Below are 24,950 nucleotides of genomic sequence, written 5' to 3'. Positions count from 1 at the left end.
CAATGTTACAACCTCATGCAATTGCAGTAACATCCTGTCTAAATGTAATATGCACACAAAATATAATTTTTCTTCCTCGCATTTGTTTCCTGAGCTCCCGTAAAGTTAATCAAGAGGTTTACTTCTACCTTACTTCTGCAGTTTGAGAACAATATGACATTACAGTTTTATAGCCATTATGAATTTTATTTTTGATTTGGAGTATAGTGATTAATAATGAAGATGACAATTACTTCATGTCAAATGGCTGACAGCCCCTGGTCTACTTCTAAAAAGACCACAAAAATATAAAACCTATCATGTTTAAATGCCTCATAACTGTTTGTCAGCCTAAGAATATCCAAACATATTTGTGTTTTATATATTGTGTGCAAGTGTTAATTGTGACAATATGCGTCATCTTTTAAAAGTTTTTGTCTTCTAAATCTATGGTTGGAGCTGATGAGCTGAATAACATCTCGCTACGATGGGTGTAAAGTTTTACTGCGTCCATCAAAAGGCTGTGAAATTGCTTTAGCTTTTTCTCTGCACTCTATTTTAAGAAAGACCAAAACCTGAAACAAACTAAAACATATTTATCTGGGGAAATGCTTCAAATGGCTTCAGTGCAATGTAAGCATATAGGAAATGTGTTAGATTTAACATGAAACAAATATGTATACTGCATTCATCAATGCATTTAGGGTCATGTGACCTATATTAGCATTACATATACAAAGTCTATAAAATACTTGTAACTTGTATTTGTATATATGTAATACATAGAAAATTGTTTTAGGGTATTTCAAAAGCTTTTGGACCTTGCTTTTTCCCTCGCACTAATGTCAGCACCGGTGCAGGTGCTTACATGATGGTAACAAGTTATGGTTTTAGACATTAGACCACAAGGATTTGCAAGAATTTACTCAGTGTTGCTGACATCATAAAGTGAGAAACTGAGTCTCCACCCAGTGAAAAAAACTATAAATACTCTACTTCTTCTGGAGACACTCACTGATCGTCATCTTCATCATGACCATCATCATCATCTCTCTGCTCCTGCTGGCCTCTCTGCTGCCACACCTGACCTTCACTGGTGAGATTGATTATAACAGTGTATTATGATGCTTTTTTTAAAGAATGTTTGATTCGTATGTGTTGAATAAGTTGACTGACAGAACCATGTCTCTCTCTCAGCTCATGTGAATGTGGGTATAGTGAACGGCAGGAAAGCCAAACCCCACTCCAGACCTTACATGGTTTCTCTTCAGGTGTATGGGCAACATATCTGTGGTGGATTCCTCATTTCTGATCAGTTTGTCTTGACTGCTGCACATTGCCGAAAGAAGTAAGACTGTAATTTTGTCTGAGCTAAAATCATGAATTTTCTATTCAATTCACAATTATTTGTATTGAAATTTTCACAAAACATTATCGTTTCAAAGCAGCTTTACAGAAAAATACATGTTTCTACATTACAATTTAGAGTGATCTGTTATCAGAGGTGACTGTGAAAGTAATGTCCATATGACAAAAATATACAGTGCTAATACAAATCATGCAGTTAGCTGATATCTTGTATTAATTTAGGCAGATACAATGATCTCATTAAATGAACTATTACACTGTAAAAATTTTGACAAATAAGTTATGACATGTTTTTACATTGCTTTAACTCATCAAAATAAGTAAAGCAATTTTCATAAAAAAAAGATTCAACTCATTTTTTTAAGTTAGTTTAATGTAACTTAATGAACATCTAAGTTGATTGTACTTAAAAAATTTAGGCAACAATGTTTTTTTTACAGTGTACAAATTGTGATCATAATAATTACAATATATAGAAAATTTGACAGTGGTGCATGTTGATTCAGAGTTGGCAGTCTTCATAGGGGTCGGCGTAATCTCTTCACAGGTTTTGGGTCATCTGAAATCTTTTTAGAAGATTAAAAGTAAACTAAATTCAAAGTACAATCTTAATTAAATGGTTTCATCATACCTTCACAATCTTTTCTGCAAGAATAAAGAAATCTAAAAGCTGTAGTTAAGATGAATGTTTCCATAAACAGAACAGAAGAGCTGACAGTTGTGGTTGGTGCACATGATCTACGAAAAATGAATGAAGGAGGTGTCCGCATTAAAGTGGAGTCCTACTACAAACATCTGGATTATAGTGAAAATCCTTATCGGAATGACATCATGCTTTTGAGGGTAACAGACTGCATTTATACCAGTTGTTCAAAATGATAGCTAATCATTTAAACACGGTCTATTAACATATAATTGTGTTTTTTTGATTGCAGCTAAAGAAAAAAGTCGAAAAGAACAAACATGTCGAATGGATTTCAATACCAAAGACAGAAGGAGACATCCCAGCAGATTCTGTTTGCAGTGTTGCAGGCTGGGGAAGTTTAGTAACTAATGGCACTTCAAGCCCAGTCCTCATGGAAACAAATGTGAAGATCATGAATAACAAAAAATGTAAACATATTTGGGGATTAACGTTCTCAGCTGGACAGATGATGTGTGTATATGGCGATGGAGGAAGCTGTGGTGTATGTACAATTTTTTAATTTTTTTTTAATAATAGGCTAATAATATTAGTAATTAACAAATAAAATAAATATATCTATAGAATAATAAATAAATAATTATTTTGATATATTTAAGACTTTACAATGCATGAAGCAGTCTCAATGTGCTGAAGAGAGAAAGGTGATAACTGGCATTTTAGTGACGTGTTGATCTGTGTTTCTTAACAGGGGGATTCAGGAGGTCCTTTGGTTTGTGGACACACTGCAGTTGGTGTCACATCTTTCGGTGACACTTATCTCTGTAATTCACCTGAACTACCTGAAGTTTATACGAAGATTTCAGCATTTCTTCCATGGATCAAAAACATAATTATAAATAATTACTAGTTCTTAATCAAATATGTTTCCAAATGTTTAAAGGGGTCATATAATGCCATTTTTGTGGTTAATACACACAAGTTAATATGAATCTTTAGGGTCTAAACTGTTTATATCTAAGTTTATATTCAGATTTCAGCATATCTTCCATGGATAAAGAGCATTTTTGGATTTGTTAATTAAATTAATTGCTGATGAAATTAGGTGATTTTGCTTTTTTAAAGTTAAGTTCATTTGCCCTCAAAACGTCTTTCAATAAACAGAATATGCATTGTAATATATATGTACTGTGCGCTTTCATTTAAATAACAAAATAAACAAATGATCCTGAACATTTTATAATCATTTGTTTCTTGTGTCATAAAGCAGAAAAGAGGCTCTCGGGAAACATAATTTTTATTTCCCTGCATGACAAAAACGTCCAGAGTCCTTTACATATAAAGTCAACATCAGGCTTTCGTAGACAAGTCGGGGAAGGTCTCGTTTTTAGTCTATATTTTATTATCTATGTGTTATGTTACTTTTTCTAAGCTGGGCTGGCTTAGTAATGTTTTAATTAAATAAAAAGTTATATTTTTGGCAAATGTAAAGGCCCTTTCAGACCAAAGGTGAAATGAATAAGCCTCAGGCTGAAGGAAATGCAGATTAAGAGGCAAAACACTTTTACTTCAGTATTAAAAAGAAAGAAAGAAAGAAAGAAAGAAAGAAAGAAAGAAAGAAAGAAAGAAAGAAAGAAAGAAAGAAAGAAAGAAAGAAAGAAAGAAAGAAAGAAAGAAAGAAAGAAAGAAAGAAAGAAAGAAAAGGAAACACAAATGTGATGATTAACTGAAGTCATTTTTGCTTATTTGAAGTTGAAGTCAGCTGCAAAGAAATTGGATAATAAAGCGAGATTAAAAACATAAAAGTACATTTATGTGATTTAACATATTTATTGCACAATATTCTAAGTTTGCTTTTCACTGTTTTTATTCATTTTGAGGAATACTGAATCTGTTTTTGTTCAAGTGAGAGGAGTAAATGCAGGCTCACATTTAGTCTAGAACTACAATAAGCATCATGTTCACACACAGCGCACACAAAGCCTCTAAACCTTACTCAAGATTTCTCTCAACATGAGGAAAGAAGAGATGTTAGTCAATAAATGGGAAAAGGAGTAGCATTACTTATTTGGAAAAAGTAACTTGTTGGTAATTCAAAAGTAATGCGTAACTTTAATAGTTATTTGATTTTTTTTTTTTTTAAATCAGATATACGTTGCCCCCAAAACTGATAAGAACAAACCAAAACCTCAAAATTCAAATGAACGTTGCAACTGGCTGGGAAAATGCTGTTTCATATACTCACAGTGTTTATTATGAGTAATTATTGCTGATAAGATCTGCTCTTTTTTAAAACCTTATTAGTTTAACATGATACATTCTAATAAAAAAGCTGTTTCCTGTTGACAACATATGCAACCCATGTCTTAAATTTATAATCTGATATGGATTTTCTGCCTGAACTGTTGTTTTTAATACATTTTAAGGTATGTTAATTCTGTTCAGTAAATTTAACATCACACTTGCCGTAAGTGAGTATTTCATGTACAAATTCAACAACATTGTTTTTAAATGTTATCAGAATTTAAATTTGCCATTTAAATGTTATCAGAAATCTATTTTTCATTATCAATATTTTTAAAATGTATTATTTTAGTTGCATGCACTATTTCCATCTACATTTTCATTCAATTTCAGTAATTCATAAAAGATCTAATGCAGCACCAGAGAAGTAAATAATTATATTTCTGTCATTTATTTATTTATGTCATGTTATTAATTATTCACTTAGTCATGTCTACAGCTCACTTGAATTTGTTCTAGATCAGTAGATATGACATGCGGTTCCCTGGAAGCTGGTCTTAAAGTTACCAGAAGCTCAATGTCTCCACCCGCCCTTATATTTACAGTGGGTATAGAAAAGAATCAACCCCCTTTAAAATAATCACATTTTGTTGCTTTGCAGCCTAAAATTAAGACAGACACAGTTTTTGTTTCATTCAGCTGTATTTACTCAGTGCAACTTATAACATCCAAGTGAAAGATATAACACCAACATATCAGAAAAATTTCAAAAAAAAAAAAAAAAAATCACTGAGTTGGAAAAAGGATCACCCCCTTGTTTCAGTATTTTGTTGAACCACCTTTTGCTTTAATTACAGCCTTTAGTCTGTTGGGATATGTCTCTACTAACTTTGCACATCTGGACGTTGCAATATTTGACCAGTCTTCTTTGCAGAACTGCTCAAGTTCAGTTAAATTTGATGGTGACCATTTGTGGACTGCTGTCTTCAAGTCATTCCACAGATTTTCAATGGGGTTTAAGGCCCCGTCCACACTACTGCGTTTTCGTTTAAAAATGGAGACCTTTTGCTACGTTTGCACCTCCCGTCCACACTAAAACGGCAAAAACGGAGACCCAAAACGGAAAAGTTTAGAAACGCTGCCGATCCGTTTTTCGTTTTGAATCTCCGGAGGGCGTTTTAGTGTAGACGGGTCAAAACGGAGGACTTTAGAAACGATGACGTAGTAGAGGTTCACGCTCGGCTCTGTGATTGGGTGTCATCAGTCATGGCGTATATCTTTGCTAGCAGCTGTTGTACAAGTAAATTCTGCATTTTACAACGCTATAACTGCCTACATGCGCCGGAGTCAAGCTATTATTCGAGCGATCTGTGACAATTCCCGTGTGCAGCGGCGGCGTTGACCGTACATGGAGCGTCAGTTTGGGGTTAACCCAGAGCATGGTGGGATCATTTTATCAATGAAGTTGTGTTTACACCGGCACACGCATGCCCAGTGTTGGTGAATGGTCACGTGATCCGCGTTTTCAGTCATTTTAATGTGGACGGAGATCAATTCTAGTACGCAGCTAAAACGCTGGTGTGGACGGAGATCGTATGCGTTTTAATTATCCGTTTCTAAACTAAAACGCAGTAGTGTGGATGGGGCCTAAGTCTGGGCTCTGACTAGGCCATGCAAGGACATTCACCTTTTTCTCCTTCAACCACTGTGTGGTCAGTTTTGCTGTGTGCTTTGGGTCATTGTCATGTTGGAAGGTAAATCTTCTTCCCATTGACAACTTTCTGGCAGAGAGCAGCAGATTTTCCTCAAGAATTTGACGGTATTTTGCCCCATCCATTTTTCCTTCTATCCTGACTAGTGCTCCAGTCCCTGCTGCAGAGAAACAACCCCATAACATGATATTACCACCTCCATGCTTTACTGTAGGAATGGTGTTATTTGGATGGTGAGCTGCTGTATTGGATTTTCGCCAGACATATCGTTTGGTGTTGAGGCCAAATAATTCAATTTTAGTCTCATCTGACCATAACACCTTTTTCAACGTGGCCTTAGAATATTCAAGGTGTGTTTTGGCAAAGCTCAGTCGTGACTGCATTGTGGCCTTTCTTGAGGAGTGGCTTTTTTCTTGCAACCCTCCCATACAAGCCACATTTGTGGAGAATTTGTGATATTGTTGTCACATGCACACAATGAGCACTCTTTGTCATGAATTCCTGCAACTGCTTCAGAGTTGCTGTAGGCCTCTTGGTAGCCTCTGTGACCAGTTTCCTCCTGGCTCTTTCATCCAGTTTGGAGCGACGTCCTGACCCAGGGAGGGTCTGTGTTGTACCAAATACCTTCCACTTCTTAATAATAGACTTCACTGTGCTTCTAGGCACTGATAAAGCCTTTGAATTTTTTTTGTATCCATCTCCTGACTTGTGCCTGTCCACAACTGTATCCAGGAGATCTTTTGATAATGCCTTGCCACCCATAGTTGATTGTTTTCTTCAGTTGCACTACCAAGGACTGAAATGCTTCAGGAAAAGCTTGTTTCATGCTTAGCTAATCAAAATGACCCCAGCTGATCACATTTGAAAGTCAATTGGCTTTGTGTGCTATTGAGAAGGTGATTAACTACACCTGGTTGGGGTTACAAGTCATTTTTAGGAGGGGGGTGATTCTTTTTCCAACTCAGTGATTCTGTTTTTTAATTTGTAAAAAAAAAAATTCTGACAAGTTGGTATTTTATCTTTCACTTGGATGTTATAAGTGGTAAATACAGCTGAATAAAACAAATTATTTTTGTCCGTTTTCATTTCAGGCTGCAAAGCAACAAAATGTGATTATTTTAAAGGGGGGTGATTCTTTTCTATACCCACTGTATCAACGCATTCTCATCCCAAGGCGTCACTAAAATGACAATTTTTACCATGCTTCAATATTCAACGCTTTGTTCAGGCACCCTTTAGCGTCAGTTACATGACGCGATCCTAGGGCGTCATCTTACTGACGCTTTACCTTTAGCGTCAGTTAGATGACGCGGGTAGGTTTAGGTCTGGGGTAGGGTTAGGATTAGATAGCGTCATCTAACTGACGTTAAAGGTAAAGCGTCAGTGAGATGACGCCCTAGGATCGCGTCATGTAACTGACGCTAAAGGGTGCCTAAAGCGTCAAATATTGAAGCATGGTCAAAATGATTCCCAAGGCGTCAGTTTCATGACGCCTAGGGATGAGAATGGGCTGACTGTATACAGTGTTTTATCATGAGAGCTCACTGATCGTCATCTTCGTCATGACCATCATCATCATCTCTCTGCTCCTGCTGGTCTCTCTGCTGTCACACCTGACCTTCACTGGTGAGAATGACTGAATTGAACTGCATATTGATTCATCTAGTTAATAATGCATTTAACCTCTCTCAGCTCATGTGAATGTGGGTATAGTGAACGGCACAGCATTATTGTAAAAAAATATATATTTACAACTTTATAAAATATAATCACTGGCTTCCGGGAACTGGCATACACGAGTCTGAAGAGTGCCCCCTGACCCGACGTTAAAAACGCCAGGAGTTATTGTAGGAGAAATAATAACGAAAATACCTCATTAACGAACATTTTAGTCCGCAATTACGTTGACGGGATTAACACTGGCGGGAAATCTGAACCATGCCAAACTGCTATTTGTCTGTGTATGAGAAAGGTAGGCCTACTTAGGTTTTATATTCTGTCTTCTGTCTCCATCTGGACTGTGATATTTCTCAACAGCTCAAACGTTGTATTTTTCCTCGCTGAATGTTTAAAGTTAGGTTTTAATCAGTTTCCTTCAATCCTACACATTTGTAAAATAAGCATGTTTAGCCATGAACAGGCCATTTATTTTGGACTCTTTCCATTGGGTTAGTATCAGACTTGCTGAGCGCACTAGCCAATCAAATTTCAGCTTCAACGCTATGTCATTATTTTCTCTGTCAAAGATAACCTGATATTAGTAATGGCTGAATCAAACGCACATGCTGGTTCAGTCTGGTTTCTGAGCTTCTTAAAAAAATAAATAATAATAATAATATATACAGCATATTGTCCTTGAGTGGACAATGTAATGTGCATTTTTAATTTTAACTGAAGAGATACTGTATTGTTTTATGTAAATGTGAAAACTAGCAAATATAAACAAACAATATAATTCAGCTTCAGTTATTGCAAACGCAATTGAGTTTGTTCCTGTTCTAGCAGACGGAGAAGAACGTCATACAAGTTGAACATTGCATGTTTTTTATATCATAACATGAGGCTCTCCTCTCTGAGAAAACCTCAGACTAAAATCTTCATTGATCTATTGATGTTTGTAGAAAACTAGCGATCAGGTGTTTTTTAATCTCATTTGAACTAAGCATTGTTGGGGGGCATTACATAATCAGATTACTTTTGTGATGTTACAAGCAACGTATTACAAGTAACATGCATTTCTTAATAATAACATTACTTTTTTGATGTAACCTGAAATTACTAATAACACAAATACATTTATTTACAGCCAGAAAAGTTACAGCAGATGAAGTATTTTCAAGAACAGTCACGGTAATAGTATGTATGAAATATGGCTGGTGATGCGTAATGTCCAATTTAGAATTAATCCGAATTTCCTCCCAATCTAAATGCAATACTTGGAAAATTGAACAATATGATTTCTTAGACTTTTTATTTATTTTATTTTTTACCTGCAAGAGTCTCCTAGGATAGAAAGAATGAATGCAGATTCTGGAGCAACTTTAGCCTGGGAAAACCCAGACAACTTCCGGCAAAATTAGATTTGCTCTGAAAGTTAGTCTGGCAAAGAGCTGATTCAAGCCCATTTCCAATCCGTCGAAATCGAGGCACCAATCAGAAACGTTGGGGCGGGCTTTACACGATGACGACAGCGCTGGGATTTTGGAACAGATTTTGCAGCCTATACATTACAAAGATGGATGCCGCCGTCGAACATCACTCGTTCGAATCAGCTATCGCGTCTGTTTTAAGTGATTTGAACGTTTCCTTTTTGTTAAAAACCGAGCAAAGAACAACACACGGAGATGTTTCTCCGCCGCTCTTCATACGTCATCTCCTTCATCGCTCTGATTGGTTTTAGGTCTATCCGTGACGTCCGTTGGTGACGCCCTCTGGAAATGATTTGTCTATAACGCTTTGCCAGACCATAACTCAACTGAGAATGGTCTGGTGTTAACCAGGCTAGAGCAACTTGGCATTTCTGACCGACTGTCAGCCATCTTGGTTTGGAGGGTGAAAAAATCGACATACAACGTCTTGTCACTTGGTGGCAATGTATAGGATGATGCACTAGTGTCCGTTGTAATGCTTGATTTGCAACTGTGCCATTAAAACCCATGCATACAAGAAAGGGCTTTTTGTAGCTGTCCACTGTAGGGACTCTATGCATGAAAGAATTAAAAGTTAAAATGCTGATATGTATTCAATCAGGATCAGTACCTGTCCAAGTATCTATCAGTAACTATCCAAATAAGTTCAAATACAGGAAATACATTTTTTTATTTAATGTTCAATATTTTTATAAAGTAAAAATAATGTATTGAATTTTTTCATCCATATTGAATTTTTGTGGGGCATTTTCTTGGGTTGGCAAAGCCAAAACTGACATCAGATGTGTTTATAGAGCCCTCTTCTGACAGAAAGAGTGTATTACAACATAAAGACCACTCTATGAAATTGTGCCCCCCGTAGGATTATGTGTGGAAATGTCAAAGAACTTCCCAAAAAATACTACACGTCCTAGTATGTGAAATTAGTATCATAAAAGTATCATGTGTTAACAATAAGTCAAACAGTTTTCAATCAACCTCGTGAAATTGCAGTAACATCCTTTCTAAATCACAAAAAATAAATTTTCTTCCTCGCATTTGTTTCCTGAGCTCCCGTACAATTAATCAAGAGGTTTACTTCTACCTTACTTCTGCAGTTTGAGAACAATATCACATTACAGTTTTATAGCCATTATAAATTTTATTTTTGATTTGGAGTACAGTGATTAATAATGAAGATGACAATTAGTACTTCAAATGGCTGACAGCCTCTGGTCTACTTCTAAAAAGACCACAAAAATATAAAACCTATCATGTTTAAATGCCTCATAACTGTTTAATGTCGCCTAAGAATATCCAAACATATTTGTGTTTTATATACTGTATTGCATGCAAGTGTTAATTGTGACAATATGCGTCATCTTTTAACAGTTTTTGTCTTCTAAATCTATGGTTGAAGCTGATGAGCTGAATAACATCTCGCTACGATGGGTGTGAAGTTTTACTGCGTCCATCAAAAGGATGTGAAATTGCTTTAGCTTTTTCTCTGCACTCTATTTTAAGAAAGACCAAAACCTGAAACAAAATTTATCTAGGGGGAAAAATGCTTCAAATGGCTCCAGTGCAATGTAAGCATATAGGAAATGTGTTAGATTTAAAAGGAAACAAATATGTATACTGCATTCATCAATGCATTTAGGGTCATGTGACCTATATTAGCATTACATATACAAAGTCTATCAAATACTTGTAACTTGTATTTGTATATATGTATTACATAGAAAATTGTTTTAGGGTATTTCAAAAGCTTTTGGACCTTGCTTTTTCCCTCGCACTAATGTCAGCACCGGTGCAGGTGCTTACATGATGGTAACAAGTAATGGTTTTAGACATTAGACCACAAGGATTTGCAGGAATTGACTCAGTGTTACTGACATCATAAAGTGAGAAACTGAGTCTCCACCCAGTGAAAAAAACTATAAATACTCTACTTCTTCTGGAGACACTCACTGATCGTCTTCTTCATCATGACCATCATCATCATCTCTCTGCTCCTGCTGGCCTCTCTGCTGCCACGACAAGGATGTTTCTGAATGGTTGGTTACCGTAATGTCACTTTGATCTATTTTTGTATGTACTGGCTGGGAAGAGTAGTGAGATACGAACGCTATGTGTTTACTGATGTACTAATGTTACAGTTAATGGTCATGAACAACTTTTTTCCGCGATTTGCAAAGATTAATATAAAGGTTAATTCAACTTTACACTCACTTCTTCTGGAGGTGCAGCAGGGACATGAATAGTTGGTACCGATTCTTTTTTCAGGAGCAGCTTCTTAGCAAAACCAGCTTTATACTGACCCTCGTTTATAAAGCAGTCTGGTGAGAAATGATTCGCGCAAACATGAGAGCATTGACGTTGATCGTGGGGAATATTCCCTTCGAAAACAAAACTCGTCAATGCGTCTTCAGCGGTTTAGATTTAGGAACATCAAAATGACTGCTGTGTTCGTTATTACCATAGACAGTGAAAGAAAGGTTATTACACCCAAGAACAGAACACCACAATTGCTTAGACGCCATTCTGCTCCAGTGTATCAACAATGGACTATGATAACAGCTCGCTCAGGGCGCGTCTGTGTTGAAACGCTACTGTCAAACAATAATCGTGGGAGGGGCGTCCGATTTAGTGACGTCACAAAATCGAACGGCTCGATTTGAGACAGAGGAAAACATAAGGAGATTAAACAAAAACACTGGATGGATTTTTATCATTTCATGATGGTTGTGTACAGGCACTGCCAACACACATTTCAGTACAATCAACTTGTAAAAGTGCATGTACCATTATATGACCCCTTTAACAGATTTTCTCCCACATCTTGTTCTAATAAAACTATCAAGACAAATCAAATGGTCCTCAATTTTATAACCTGCAGTAACATCTTGTCTAAACGGCAGTGGCTCAGTGGTATATGTAGGTTGTCTACAAACCCGAAACTTGGTGGTTCACTCCCCGGTTCCACCTGACGAGGTGTCCATGAGCAAGACACCTAACCCCAACTGCTCCCGACGAGCTGGATGGCGCCTTGCATGGCTGACACCGCCGTCGGTGTATGAATGAGTGAGTGAATGGGTGAATGTGAGGCAATATGTAAAGCGCTTTGGTGGCCATTGGTCATGTGAAAGTGCTATATAAATGCAGTCCATTTACCATTTAAATGCATTACACAAACAAAATATACTTTTTCTTCCTCACATCCTGAGCTTATTTATTAGCAGAGGGATTCAGGAGGTTTGTGGAAACACTGCAGTTGGTGTCACATCTTTTCATCACATTGATCTCTGTAATTCACCTCAGTTTTCTAATGTGTAAACTAAGATTTCAGATTTTCTTCCATGGATCAAAAATAAGTCAAATCATCCTCAATGTTACAACCTTATGAAATTGCAGTAACAACTTCCTGTCTAACTGCAGAATGCATTACACACAAAATCCATTGGGGCGTATAAACGCAGAATAACCTAAACTGTTTATACACTCACCGGCCACTTTATTAGGTACCCCATGCTAGTAACGGGTTGGACCCCCTTTTGCCTTCAGAACTGCCTCAATTCTTCGTGGCATAGATTCAACAAGGTGCTGGAAGCATTCCTCAGGGAGTTTGGTCCATATTGACATGATGGCATCACACAGTTGCCGCAGATTTGTCGGCTGCACATCCATGATGCGAATCTCCCGTTCCACCACATCCCAAAGATGCTCTATTGGATTGAGATCTGGTGACTGTGGAGGCCATTTTAGTACAGTGAACTCATTGTCATGTTCAAGAAAACCAATTTGAAATGATTCGAGCTTTGTGCCATGGTGCATTATCCTGCTGGAAGTAGCCATCAGAGGATGGGTACATGGTGGCCATAAAGGGATGGACATGGTCAGAAACAATGCTCAGGTAGGCCGTGGCATTTAAACGATGCCCAATTGGCACTAAGGGGCCTAAAGTGTGCCAAGAAAACATCCCCCACACCATTACACCACCACCACCAGCCTGCTCAGTGGTAACAAGGCATGATGGATCCATGTTCTCATTCTGTTTACGCCAAATTCTGACTCTACCATCTGAATGTCTCAACAGAAATCGAGACTCATCAGACCAGGCAACATTTTTCCAGTCTTCAACTGTCCAATTTTGGTGAGCTCTTGCAAATTGTAGCCTCTTTTTCCTATTTGTAGTGGAGATGAGTGGTACCCGGTGGGGTCTTCTGCTGTTGTAGCCCATCTGCCTCAAAGTTCGACGTACTGTGCGTTCAGAGATGCTCTTCTGCCCACCTTGGTTGTAACGGGTGGTTATTTGAGTCACTGTTGCCCTTCTATCAGCTCGAACCAGTCTGGCCATTCTCCTCTGACCTCTGGCATCAACAAGGCATTTCCGCCCACAGAACTGCCGCTCACTGGATGTTTTTTCTTTTTCGGACCATTCTCTGTAAACCCTAGAGATGGTTGTGCGTGAAAATCCCAGTAGATTAGCAGTTTCTGAAATACTCAGACCAGCCCTTCTGGCACCAACAATCATGCCACGTTCAAAGTCACTCAAATCACCTTTCTTCCCCATACTGATGCTCGGTTTGAACTGCAGGAGATTGTCTTGACCATGTCTACATGCCTAAATGCACTGAGTTGCCGCCATGTGATTGGCTGCTTAGAAATTAAGTGTTAACGAGCAGTTGGACAGGTGTACCTAATAAAGTGGCCGGTGAGTGTATCTTAGTTTATATTCAGATTTCAGCATATCTTCCATGGATAAAGAGCATTATTGGATTTGTTCATTCAATTAATTGCTTTTTTAAAGTTAAGTCCTCAAAACGTCTTTCAAAAAACATAATATGCATTGAAATATATATATAAATATGTACTGTGCGCTTTCATCTCAATAACAAAATAAACGAATTATCCTGAACATTTTATAATCATTTGTTTCTTGTGTCATAAAGCAGAAAAGAGCGGGAAAACATAATTTAGATTTTCCTGCATGACAAAAACGTCCAGAGTCCTTTACACATAAAATCTACATCAGGCTTTCGTAGACAAGTCGGGGAAGGTCTCGTTTTTATTCTATATTTTATTATCTATGTGTTATGTTACTTTTTCTAAGCTGGGCTGGCTTATTAATGTTTTAATTAAATAAAAAGTTTTATTTTTGGCAAATGTAAAGGCCCTTTTCAGACCAAAGGTGAAATGAATAAGCCTCAGGAAATGCAGATTAAGAGGCAAAACACTTTTACTTCAGTATTTAAAAGAAAGAAAGAAAAGGAAACACAAATGTGATGGTTAACTGGAGTCATTTTTGCTTATTTGAAGTTGAAGTCAGCTGCAAAGAAATTGGATAATAAAGTGAGATTAAAAACATAAAAGTACATTTATGTGATTTAACATATTTATTGCACAATATTCTAAGTTTGCTTTTCACTGTTTTTATTCATTTTGAGGAATACTGAATCTGTTTTTGTTCAAGTGAGAGGAGTAAATGCAGGCTCACATTTAGTCTAGAACTACAATAAGCATCATGTTCACACACAGCGCACACAAAGCCTCTAAACCTTACTCAAGATTTCTCTCAACATGGGGAAAGGAGAGATGTTAGTCAATAAATGGGAAAAGGAGTAGCATTACTTATTTGGAAAAAGTAACTTGTTGGTAATTCAAAAGTAATGCGTAACTTTAATAGTTACTTGAATTTTTTATTTTATTTTTTAAAATCAGATGTACTTGCAGTGTGTTGCCCCCAAAACTGATAAGAACAAACCAAAACCTCAAAATTCAAATGAACGTTGCAACTGGCTGGGAAAATGCTGTTTCATGCTCACAATGTTTGTTATGAGTAATTCTTGCTGATAAGATCTGCTCTTTTTTAAAACCTTATTAGTTTAACCCTTAACTGTCACCGTCCCACAGGTGGGACGTTTTCCATTATATTTTTAAAACAATAATATCTTAGTAAAAACCTTAAGTAATATTGACAAACTATATATCATTTGAAAGCTTACAATCTCTAGTTTTCATATTTGGTAATTGTTTTTTAAAATAAATTACACAGGAGCAATAATTTATCAAATTGCAACAAGAATATTTCATACTCATTAGGCGTGTTTAGGTCTTTATTCTGAAATAGCGACAAACATGAAAAATCATGAAAGATTGGTAGAAACCTCAGATTATTTTCATGCCAAGAGTTCAAAAGACAACACCAATTCAATTTAATGTGAAAAAAGTGCTGAATTTTTTTTAAATATATAGAAAAATATTATGTATTCTCGATTTGTGATGCGGCTGCGAGCTATAACGTGTTTTTTTGTGCTTTTATTAGAGGTTGAATTCAAATCAAATTCATCCAAACTGCCCATACTACTTCTGAATAGGATGTCTACTTCATAAATTGTTTGAAAATTATGGAAAAATATAGTTCAGATCACTAAAACCATATATGGAAATGGAGGCGCCCTTATATGGTCAGTAAGGAAGCTTGGATGTGATCTAATGAAAAAACTATGTGCCCAAACAAAATCTTATAGAAAGCTCATTTTTTGAGATATCAACCTCAAATTTGGAACACAACTTGTTCAGATTTTTGGTTTTGATTTTCTTGCAATTTTACAGTAAAAAATGTTTTGTAAAATATGTATTTTATATAAAATATAAATAATCATATTTTTACTTTGTACATTTTCATAAACTCAAACTTCTATAACTTTTTTTCTGTTTCACTATCATAATTTATTTTACTTCTAGAATAATCTGCCAAATGTCTTTTTTATGTTTATTTATTCATGGTTGATGTGACATGGAGCATGTTTTCAATGAGCCTGTCCATTTGATACATGATCATGAAATCCAGGGGGATTTTTTTTTGTCCTTTCTGTGGGAGGTTTTAGTAACAACACACTAGATGCTATTTTTGGTCAAATTTTCTGATCAGAAAGAACCCACCCTCATAAACTTTGTCCAATAATGATCAGGCAAGTCATTCAAATAAGTCTCAATGTCCAACCAGAGCAGCCAGAGCCGTATCTAAGGCTTGTAAGATCTCAGCAACTCAGTTGGCCTATGGGGTCTTTGAAAATGGATATTTACACAACCATTGTCCAATCCATGGCTGATTCTCTGTGGTTGCTAATCACATGTCCACGTGCAGTTTGAAAACAGCTTCTGATTGTTTGTAAACGTGCATCAAATGAACTGGCAATCAGCAGGAGCAGCCATTTCATTTGCACCTTCACTCCATGGTGTGTGACATGAATCCACAGAGGCCAAACAACCAATTTTATACACTTTTAGAAGTAATAGACCAGGTTTGTGAATCTGGTGAAGAAGAGCTGAATGAGGAATCTAGTGATGAGGAGCCAGATCTACTTTTTTCAGAAGTGAATGCATCTGATGCATCATCTCTAGATCGGTAAGTTGCATTATACTCTTTCCCAATTTGTGATAGGGAGCAGTGTGTAAATGTGATATGTAATTATGTGGGCCTATTCTATGTATCTATATTTATATCTATATCTTGAAATATTTATATTTTTTATATATGTTAGGGAGCAGCATGTAAATGTGATATGTTATGTATATTTCTGTTGAAATATATCTCATGAAACACATTGCTATATTTGTAAATTTTATATATATATATATATTTGTATGTGTGTATTTTGTCTATATATATTTACATTTTTATATATTGTTGTGATAGGCATTCAGATGATTCTTTTGATGAGGACTGCCAACCATCAACCTCTGTGGCATCATTTCCAACTACTGCTTCTAGTAGTTTTGGAGAAAGAGAAGGAGCCAGAAGCAAAGACAAAAAAAAAGGGAGAAGCAGTGACAGAGGAAGATGGAGAAGCGGTGACAGACGGAGAGGAAGAGGGAGAAGCAGTGGCAGACTGAGAGAAAGAGGGGAAAGCAGTGACACAGGAAGATGGAGAAGCGGTGACAGACGGAGAGGAAGAGGGAGAAGCAGTGGCAGACTGAGAGAAAGAGGGGAAAGCAGTGACACAGGAAGATTGAGAAGCGGTGACAGACGGAGAGGAAGAGGGAGAAGCAGTGACAGAGGAAGAGGGAGAAGCGGTGACAGACGGAGAGGAAGAGGGAGAAGCAGTGGCAGACTGAGAGAAAGAGGGGAAAGCAGTGACACAGGAAGATGGAGAAGCGGTGACAGACGGAGAGGAAGAGGGAGAAGCAGTGGCAGACTGAGAGAAAGAGGGGAAAGCAGTGACACAGGAAGATTGAGAAGCAGTGGCAGACTGAGAGAAAGAGGGGAAAGCAGTGACAGAGGAAGAGGGAGAAGCAGTGACAGAGAAAGAGGGAGAAGCAGTGACAGACGGAGAGGAATAGGAAGAAGCAGAAACCGAGGAAGAGGGAGAAGCAGCGGTAGAGGAAGAGAAAATGGTCATGGCAGAGAAAGATCTTCATCTGGCTCTAGTGGTGTTTCCACTAGCACCGATGATCGGTGGTACACCCAAGAAGAGCGTGATGTTTCTCCACCAGTAATAAAATTCAGACCAGCTCGAACACCTGGACCTCAAATTATTGAAACAGAATCCTACAGTCCTCTGCAGTTGTTTCAACTTTTTTTTTCATCCTCGGTTTGTCAGACCATCATCCGGAATTCTAACAGCTATGCTGCTGAGCACCTGGAGACAGCAAGAAGGCCAAGGCAGGAAATCTCCCTGAAGGACTTTTTCTCATTCCTCTCAGTAGTAATGTATATGGGTTTGGTGAAGCTGCCATCAGTTTCAGATTACTGGAATGGGTCCAGACTGTATGGCATTAGGTTTCCTGCATCAGTGATGTCCTGCAGGAAATTTCAGGCCGTGTCCTCAGCCCTCCACCTCAGCGATCCTAAGGTAGATGCTGAGAATGCAAAAAATAAAGGAACCCCTGCGTTTGACCGTCTGTGCAAAGTCAAACCTGTATATGAGCAGATTCGGGAAGGATGTAAAAGTTATTATCACCCACATCAGAAAATTGCCATTGATGAAAGAATGGTGGCTTCAAAGGCAAGGATTTGTCTGAAGCAATACATGAAAGCGAAACCAACAAAGTGGGGGTACAAGCTTTTTGTCCTGGCAGACTCCCTAAATGCATATACATGGGATTTTTTCATATATGAAGGGAAATCCCCAGTAGCTCAGAGCCAGCAAAGCAAAGGTCTGAGCTACGAATCGGTCATGGCTCTGGTGGATGAAAAGGTCTTGGGGTCAGGCTACAAATTATATGTGGACAACTTCTACACCAGCCCGATGCTCTTCAGGGACCTCCTCCAGATAAACATCTCTGCTTGTGGGACCATCAGGAACAACAGGGTGGGCTTCCCACAAACCACCCTAAACAAGCTGCCCAAAAATGCACCCCGGGGAAGCATAAGGTGGAAAAGGGACAACCAGCTTCTCTTTGTCCAATGGAAGGACACAAGAGAGGTATTCATGTGTTCCTCGTTCCATTCGGCAAATGGAGATCAGACTGTCCAGAGGAGAGTGAAGACAGGAGATGGAGAATGGACCATTATGACTGTTCCTATTCCTACAGTAGTGTCAGACTACAACAAGTAAGCAGAATTTTTTCAGTGGATGATGCAAAAAAAAAATTCAGATATGTTTATATTTTACGTATTGACTTTTGTTTATGTATGCTTTTTTTACACAGGCACATGGGAGGAGTGGATATGTCCGATGCCCTCATCGGTTACTACTCCGTGCTTCGAAAGACCAGAAAGTGGTACCGCTCCCTTTTCTTTCACTTTGTGGACATTGCGGTGGTTAATGCTTTCATTATCCACCAGCAGCTGGCTGCAATGCAAAGTAAGAGGGCAAAAAATCAGAGGGAATTCCGGGAAGCCCTTGTACAAGAGCTTGCAGATTGGGTGCCGCCTCCTGCTGCTCCTGCTGCTCCTGCTGCTCCTGGTGCTCCTGCTTCTCACCATCCAGCAGGACACACTCCAAAGCACATACAACCTAACAGTAAAGTTAGAAGAAGATGCAGAATGTGCCACCAGAAAACACCTGTAATCTGCAGTGTGTGTGACTTGCCTCTCTGCTTCGTTCCAAAGCGAGATTGCTTCAGTCGCTGGCATGATGGTGAAAATTTGTAATCCTTAGCTCTGAATAGTTGTGAATAGTTGTAAATAGTTGCAAATAGTTGTAAATAGTTGCATATAGTTGTATGAACAGTTTGTCATTTGGATTTATATAACCACTGTAGATAATACTTTTTTGGTTTTGTTTTATTCCTATGTTCAAAAACAATTTATACACTATTTTTTTTTAAAGTATATTCTGAGAATGTTTTGAATAAAAAAAAAATAAGAATCAAATTTTGTGTGTTGTGGTGTTGTGAGATCAAGTAGTAAAGAAGTGTCATCAATGGAGCATGGGAATCCCCAATGGTGGAAAAAATTACACCTAGTGTCCTTTGTTGTTACAGCAGCTAAAAGTCTCACAGAATCTACAAGGTTTGTGATATCAATTCCAAATTTGGAACACAACTTGTATATATTTTTTGCTTTAAATTCCTAGCATTTTTAGGGTAAAACCTCTTTTGGATTATATATTTTTTCATAAAATAAAAATGTGTTTATTATAGACCTTTTTTATTATAATAAACTTAAATTGCTATAATTTTTTTTTTATTAATTTTTTTCAACTGCAGACACTTGTACCATAAACCTCCAAGTGTTCCCTTAAAAACAAGACCAGAATCAACCTTCTATTAAAAAGCATTCCAGAATTACACCCATTTAAATTTGGACATCCCCTTTTTAAGTGTGAGCTCAAAAAGGGGGGTGACAGTTAAGGGGTTAACATGATACTACATTCTGATAAAAAGTTTCCTGTTGTTGACAACATATGCAACCCATGTCTTAAATGTATAATCTGATAAGGATTTTCTGCCTGAACTTTTGTTTTTAATACGTTTTAAGGTATGTTAATTCTGTTCAGTAAATTTACTGTCCTTATTTAGGCTATTGTTTTTAAATGTTATCAACATTTAAATTTAACATTTAAATGTTATCAGAAATGTATTTTTCATTCTCAATATTTTAAAAATGTATTATTTCAGTAGTTCATGCACTATAATACGGTTCTCAATTTCCATCTACATTTTCTGTAAGAATTTCAGTAATTCATAAAAGATCTAATGCAGCACCGGAGAAGTAAATAAGAAGTAAATAATTATATTTCGGTCATTTTTTATTTATTTATGTCATGTTATTACTTATTCACTTAGTCATAGACATTACAGCTCACTTGAATTTGTTCTGAATCAGTAGATATGACATTGCGGTGCCCTGAAGCTGGTCTGATAAATAGTTACCAGAAGCTCAATGTCTCCACCCACCCTTATATGTATACAGTGTGTTCTCATGAGAGCTCACTGATCGTCTTCTTCATCATGACCATCATCATCATCTCTCTGCTCCTGCTGGCCTCTCTGCTGCCACACCTGACCTTCACTGGTGAGATTGACTGAACTGAACTGCATATTGATTCATAGTTAATAATGCAACTAACCTCTCTCTCTCAGCTCATGTGAATGTGGGTATAGTGAACGGCACAGAAGCGAAACCCCACTCCAGACCTTACATGGTTTCTCTTCAGACAAAGGAGCATATCTGTGGTGGATTCCTCATTTCTAATCAGTTTGTCTTGACTGCTGCACATTGCCGAATCAAGTAAAGTGTATTGTTTGGAAATGTTTATCATGACATTTGACATAGGCTATACTCTAAAAAGAAGAGGCTGATTATATACTAATCAAATCTATTTGATATTAACAGACCGGAGAATTTGACAGTTGTGGTTGGAGCACATGACCTAAAAAATATGACTGAGGGTTCAGTCCGCATCGGAGTAAAGTCCTACCACCAGCATCCAGACTTTACCGTGGAACCTGTTATGAATGACATTATGCTTTTAAGGGTAACAATCTGTAGCTACTCATTTCAGTTCAAAATGATATAAAATAATGGTCCGTCATTAATAAGTAACTAAGCAGGAAGTAATGCAGTAGCCTACATTAACACTTCATCTATAGGCTACTATTTACAGTATAGAAACAAGCTTATCAGTAAGTATTATCAAATTTAGGAGATAGTTCCTTATTAGGTAATCAATAATTACGTAATGAGATTAGCCTCATTAATAACTATTAACTAACTGACAAATTATAAAGAACATTATCGTGTCTGCGACGTAATTAGTCATCATTTTTACTCTGAATAGTCATAAAATGCATCACAAATTACTCATGTGTTACCTAGTCACTATGCAGGAACTAGTGATCTGGACTATTATTTTAAAGTGAAAAAGATGTTTTAAACGGATCAATAGGCCATATTTGAACACAGCTGCAAATTATTTTTTACCTGTTCAGTATTTTAAAACTTCCGCTAAGGAAAAAAATAGCCCACTACAACGTACAAAACTATTGACAACAAGACAAAGACTTAAACAATATCATAGTAATTAATACGGGGTAATTTCCTTTACAATCAAGTATTACACAGTGCAGTCAGCTAAATCACTGTAATTGTGCACTGTTGCAATTTGCACATTTATCTTATCATTTTGTAGCTATATCATTTTTAGAAGTGGTTAGCGTATGTGTGTGCAGGGGCTCAAAAATATCAAATAGTAAAATGTACAAATAGCCAACATTTAAAGTATAAGATAAATATAAAGGATTTATAAATGTTTGTGTTTCTAAAGCTTTGTATATGTAAATGCTTTTATTTAGATGCTGTCAATATTTCAGCGTATCTGAACCTTTACAAAGATCAATAAATACTTCATCAGAAAAGAAACAAATCTCAACTAAAGGGAAAAGATCTAAGACGGGTTGCATATCTGTTTTTTTGCAAACCGTCATTCAATAAGATTCAGTCTTTCTATGTTATTTTGTACAACAGCTGGATAAAAAGGTTACACAGAATGAGAAAGTCAACTGGATTTCCATACCACTGAAAGAAGAGGACAATGAAGTGCATTCTGTGTGCAGTGTTTCAGGCTGGGGAAGACTGAATACTACTGGCTCACTTAGCAATCGTCTCATGGAGACATATGTGAAGATCATAAATAACACAAATTGTGAAAATAAATGGGGAGAAGTTGACTATTCAGCTTCACAGATGTTGTGTACATATGGCGATGGAGGAAGTTGCACCGTAAGTACAAGATCATCATCTGTCATTTGATCCAAACACTGACTGATATGAAGCCCAAAATTGTGCACTTTGTGTTTGTATTGTTAACAGGGGGATTCAGGAGGTCCTTTGGTTTGTGGAGACACTGCAGTTGGTGTCACATCCTTTGGAGACCCAGATCTCTGTAATTCACCTAAACTACCTGAAGTTTATATGAAGGTTTCAGCATATCTTCCATGGATACATAAGTTTATTGGAAATGTTTATTGACATTTACTTGGTTTTGTCTTGAATGTCTCCAAATTGTTTCAATAAATGCATAATGTGTCAATCCTCCATGAGTCAAGTTTTTTTTTTTTATCTGGCATTTGGTCACTGTAAATATACAGTAAAGGTCTAAATTTTTTTTTTTTAAATTTTTTTTTAAAGAGATAGTGTATTTCCTGTAGGCAAAATGCTCTGCCCACAATGTTTTACCACACGGATTCAGGAGATTTTGCTAAATATTTCCTGCCCAAAACATGTACCTAGAAATGTCAGCAAAATTTGAAATCTGAAAGGTGAATAATAGATTATTGAATTTTCATTAATGAAAACATGTGAAATGTTTTGAATTGAAATATTCACAGCTTAAATATACAACCATGTTGAATTTCAGCCCATAAAAATGCAAGCCCTAAAAATACAATGCATTAAAATGCAAGCAGCGTTAATGCAATGCATATTTTTGCCAAGTAGTGCAATTCAACAAGCTTTTTTGTTTCAAAAACATTTGTCATTATTTTACTTCCATACACACCACTATGGCTCGGGTCGAGCAGAAAGTTCTAAAATTCACTTTATTTTGGTTTTTGAAGTACGCTCCCTTGGTAGGCCCCTGAATCTGGAGCCTCCATTGAGGCAGGGTGGTGTATGTTGTACTCCTTTTGCTTAAGGCGAGACACTACAGGAGAATAGGGTAATTTTTTTAACTAGCAGATATCACCGTAATACGGAGCCCGGGAAGTCACCTGTAGGGAAAAAAAAAACAATCCGAGGCGACGGTTTTGCAATCCGTCCCCTCAGTTTATAAACTGTACTCACGAATTCTTAAACTGTTCCCTCGGTTTAACAATTCGTGCCCACGGATTAATAAACCGTACCCACGAGTTCCTAATCCGTGCTCTCAGATGTGTAAACCGTGCCCTCAGTTTTTGCAATCTGTACCCACAAATTCATAAACCGTGCCCACGCTTTCGCAATCCGTACTCACGGGTTTGTAATCCGTACTCACGGGTTTGTAATCCGTACTCACGGGTTTGTGGCTCGTCCCCCAGAGTGTGCCGCGTGATTCAACCAGGCCTCCTGTTTAGATGCGGGATGCATTGCATTGTTTTTAAAACCCTTTTTTAAATGGATAATTTCTTGCATTTTCTAAAGAAAACTGCATTTATAAATGAGTTTAGCCTATAGGCAACTTTTATCTTTAAAGTCAATTTTTTAGAGGAAAAAGCTCAGTATAATAAGGGAAGAAAATAAATAAAATAATAATAACACATAAAAGATTTGGTTATAAGTTATAAATTATTTTATGTTAGGCTAAACATATTACTGTCTTCGGTGAACTCATTCATAGTAATAAACGCAAATAATAATTAGCTATCAAATCCATTTAGGCTATAGGCCTATTTAGAAGACTCTTTTATCCACAAAAAAAAAAGAAAAAAAAAAGAACAAAGCAATTCGTCAAATGTCAGTCTTAGACATGGGCTAAGATTATAACAAACAAACACAGGTTTTTAACGCATATCCAAGTGTTTGTGTGGAGCGCGCACTGCATGTCACTGAGCCGCGTCTGCAAACGCTTGCATGTTCCTATCAACAGTGGAACAACTTAAAATAATCTAGCATTTCTGGTCATACAGAAAAAATACATTATACATAATACATTATTTGCAACTACTTTAATTTGTGTAAACTCACAATAACAAGAAAACGTTGTGTATTTGTAAAATAAAATAAAACAATCAGGCGCGCTTTCATGATCTCCGGAGCGCGTCTCATAAATGAACTGAAACAAAAGCCTATATAAAGCTTGAAATGTCCACTTTTAAACGAACAAATTAGAATCGAAAGCTGCATTTCTCTAAAGGTGCATCCTTTACAGCGGAGATGGAGATATGTTTAGCCCGTCACTAGAAAACTGTTCATTTAAACAATACAAATCCATCGTTATTTTTCAGAAACATTTATTATGATTAGCCTATAAATCACCTATAAATCATCTCTCTTTATGGTTCCAGAGACATGTTCTTCTCATTTAGCACTGCGGGCAAAATATAGTTTTTAGAAAGTAAAATCAATTTTTTTTTCCATATTAATTTGCGAAAATTTTAAATGTTTAATAAAGGCAAAAAGTCAATGGTATTTATTTTTTGTGCACAAACACTTGGATATGCGTCAAAATCTTGTGTTTATTTATGATAATCTCAGCCCTGTATTATTGTCTAACCTGTTTTATGACTGACATTTGACGAATTGCTTTGTTTCTTTTTTTGATAAAAGCGTCTTATATCTAAATATGTAGCCTAAATGTAATAATAATAGCCTAATTATTATTATTAGGCCTATTATTTGCGTTTATAACTAAATGAGTTCACTTAAGACAGGAATATGTTAATCATAAAACAATTTATGAATGTTTTATTTTTATAGGCCTATAACTTTGTGTTTGTGTTATATAT

General features: G+C 36.8%; 1 protein-coding gene across 1 annotated transcript; it reads left to right on the top strand.

The window, feature by feature from the left end:
- Window positions 1-1,005: 1,005 nt before the first annotated feature.
- Window positions 1,006-22,497, top strand: LOC130089376 (mast cell protease 2-like). Its single transcript, XM_056256672.1, has 5 exons — window positions 1,006-1,075; window positions 1,177-1,327; window positions 2,049-2,190; window positions 2,283-2,534; window positions 22,339-22,497. The coding sequence occupies exons 1-5, from the start codon at window positions 1,012-1,014 to the stop codon at window positions 22,495-22,497; spliced, it is 768 nt and encodes a 255-aa protein (XP_056112647.1). The 5' UTR covers window positions 1,006-1,011.
- Window positions 22,498-24,950: the final 2,453 nt, after the last annotated feature.

Source organism: Rhinichthys klamathensis, unplaced genomic scaffold, assembly GCF_029890125.1.
Source record: "Rhinichthys klamathensis goyatoka isolate OS25496 unplaced genomic scaffold, OSU_Roscu_1.1 h1tg000127l_1, whole genome shotgun sequence".
In the NCBI taxonomy this organism is placed as follows: Eukaryota; Metazoa; Chordata; class Actinopteri; order Cypriniformes; family Leuciscidae; genus Rhinichthys; species Rhinichthys klamathensis.
The sequence above is the reverse complement of the archived record's forward strand: the minus strand, read 5'-3'. Positions and strand labels throughout refer to the sequence as shown.

Coding starts and splice junctions, on each gene's coding strand:
- LOC130089376 (XM_056256672.1), top strand. CDS start 1,012: ATGACCATCATCATCATCTCTCTGCTCCTGCTGGCCTCTCTGCTGCCA. Junction 1,076..1,176: donor GCCACACCTGACCTTCACTG/GTGAGATTGATT, acceptor TCTCTCTCTCAG/CTCATGTGAATGTGGGTATA. Junction 1,328..2,048: donor GCTGCACATTGCCGAAAGAA/GTAAGACTGTAA, acceptor TTCCATAAACAG/AACAGAAGAGCTGACAGTTG.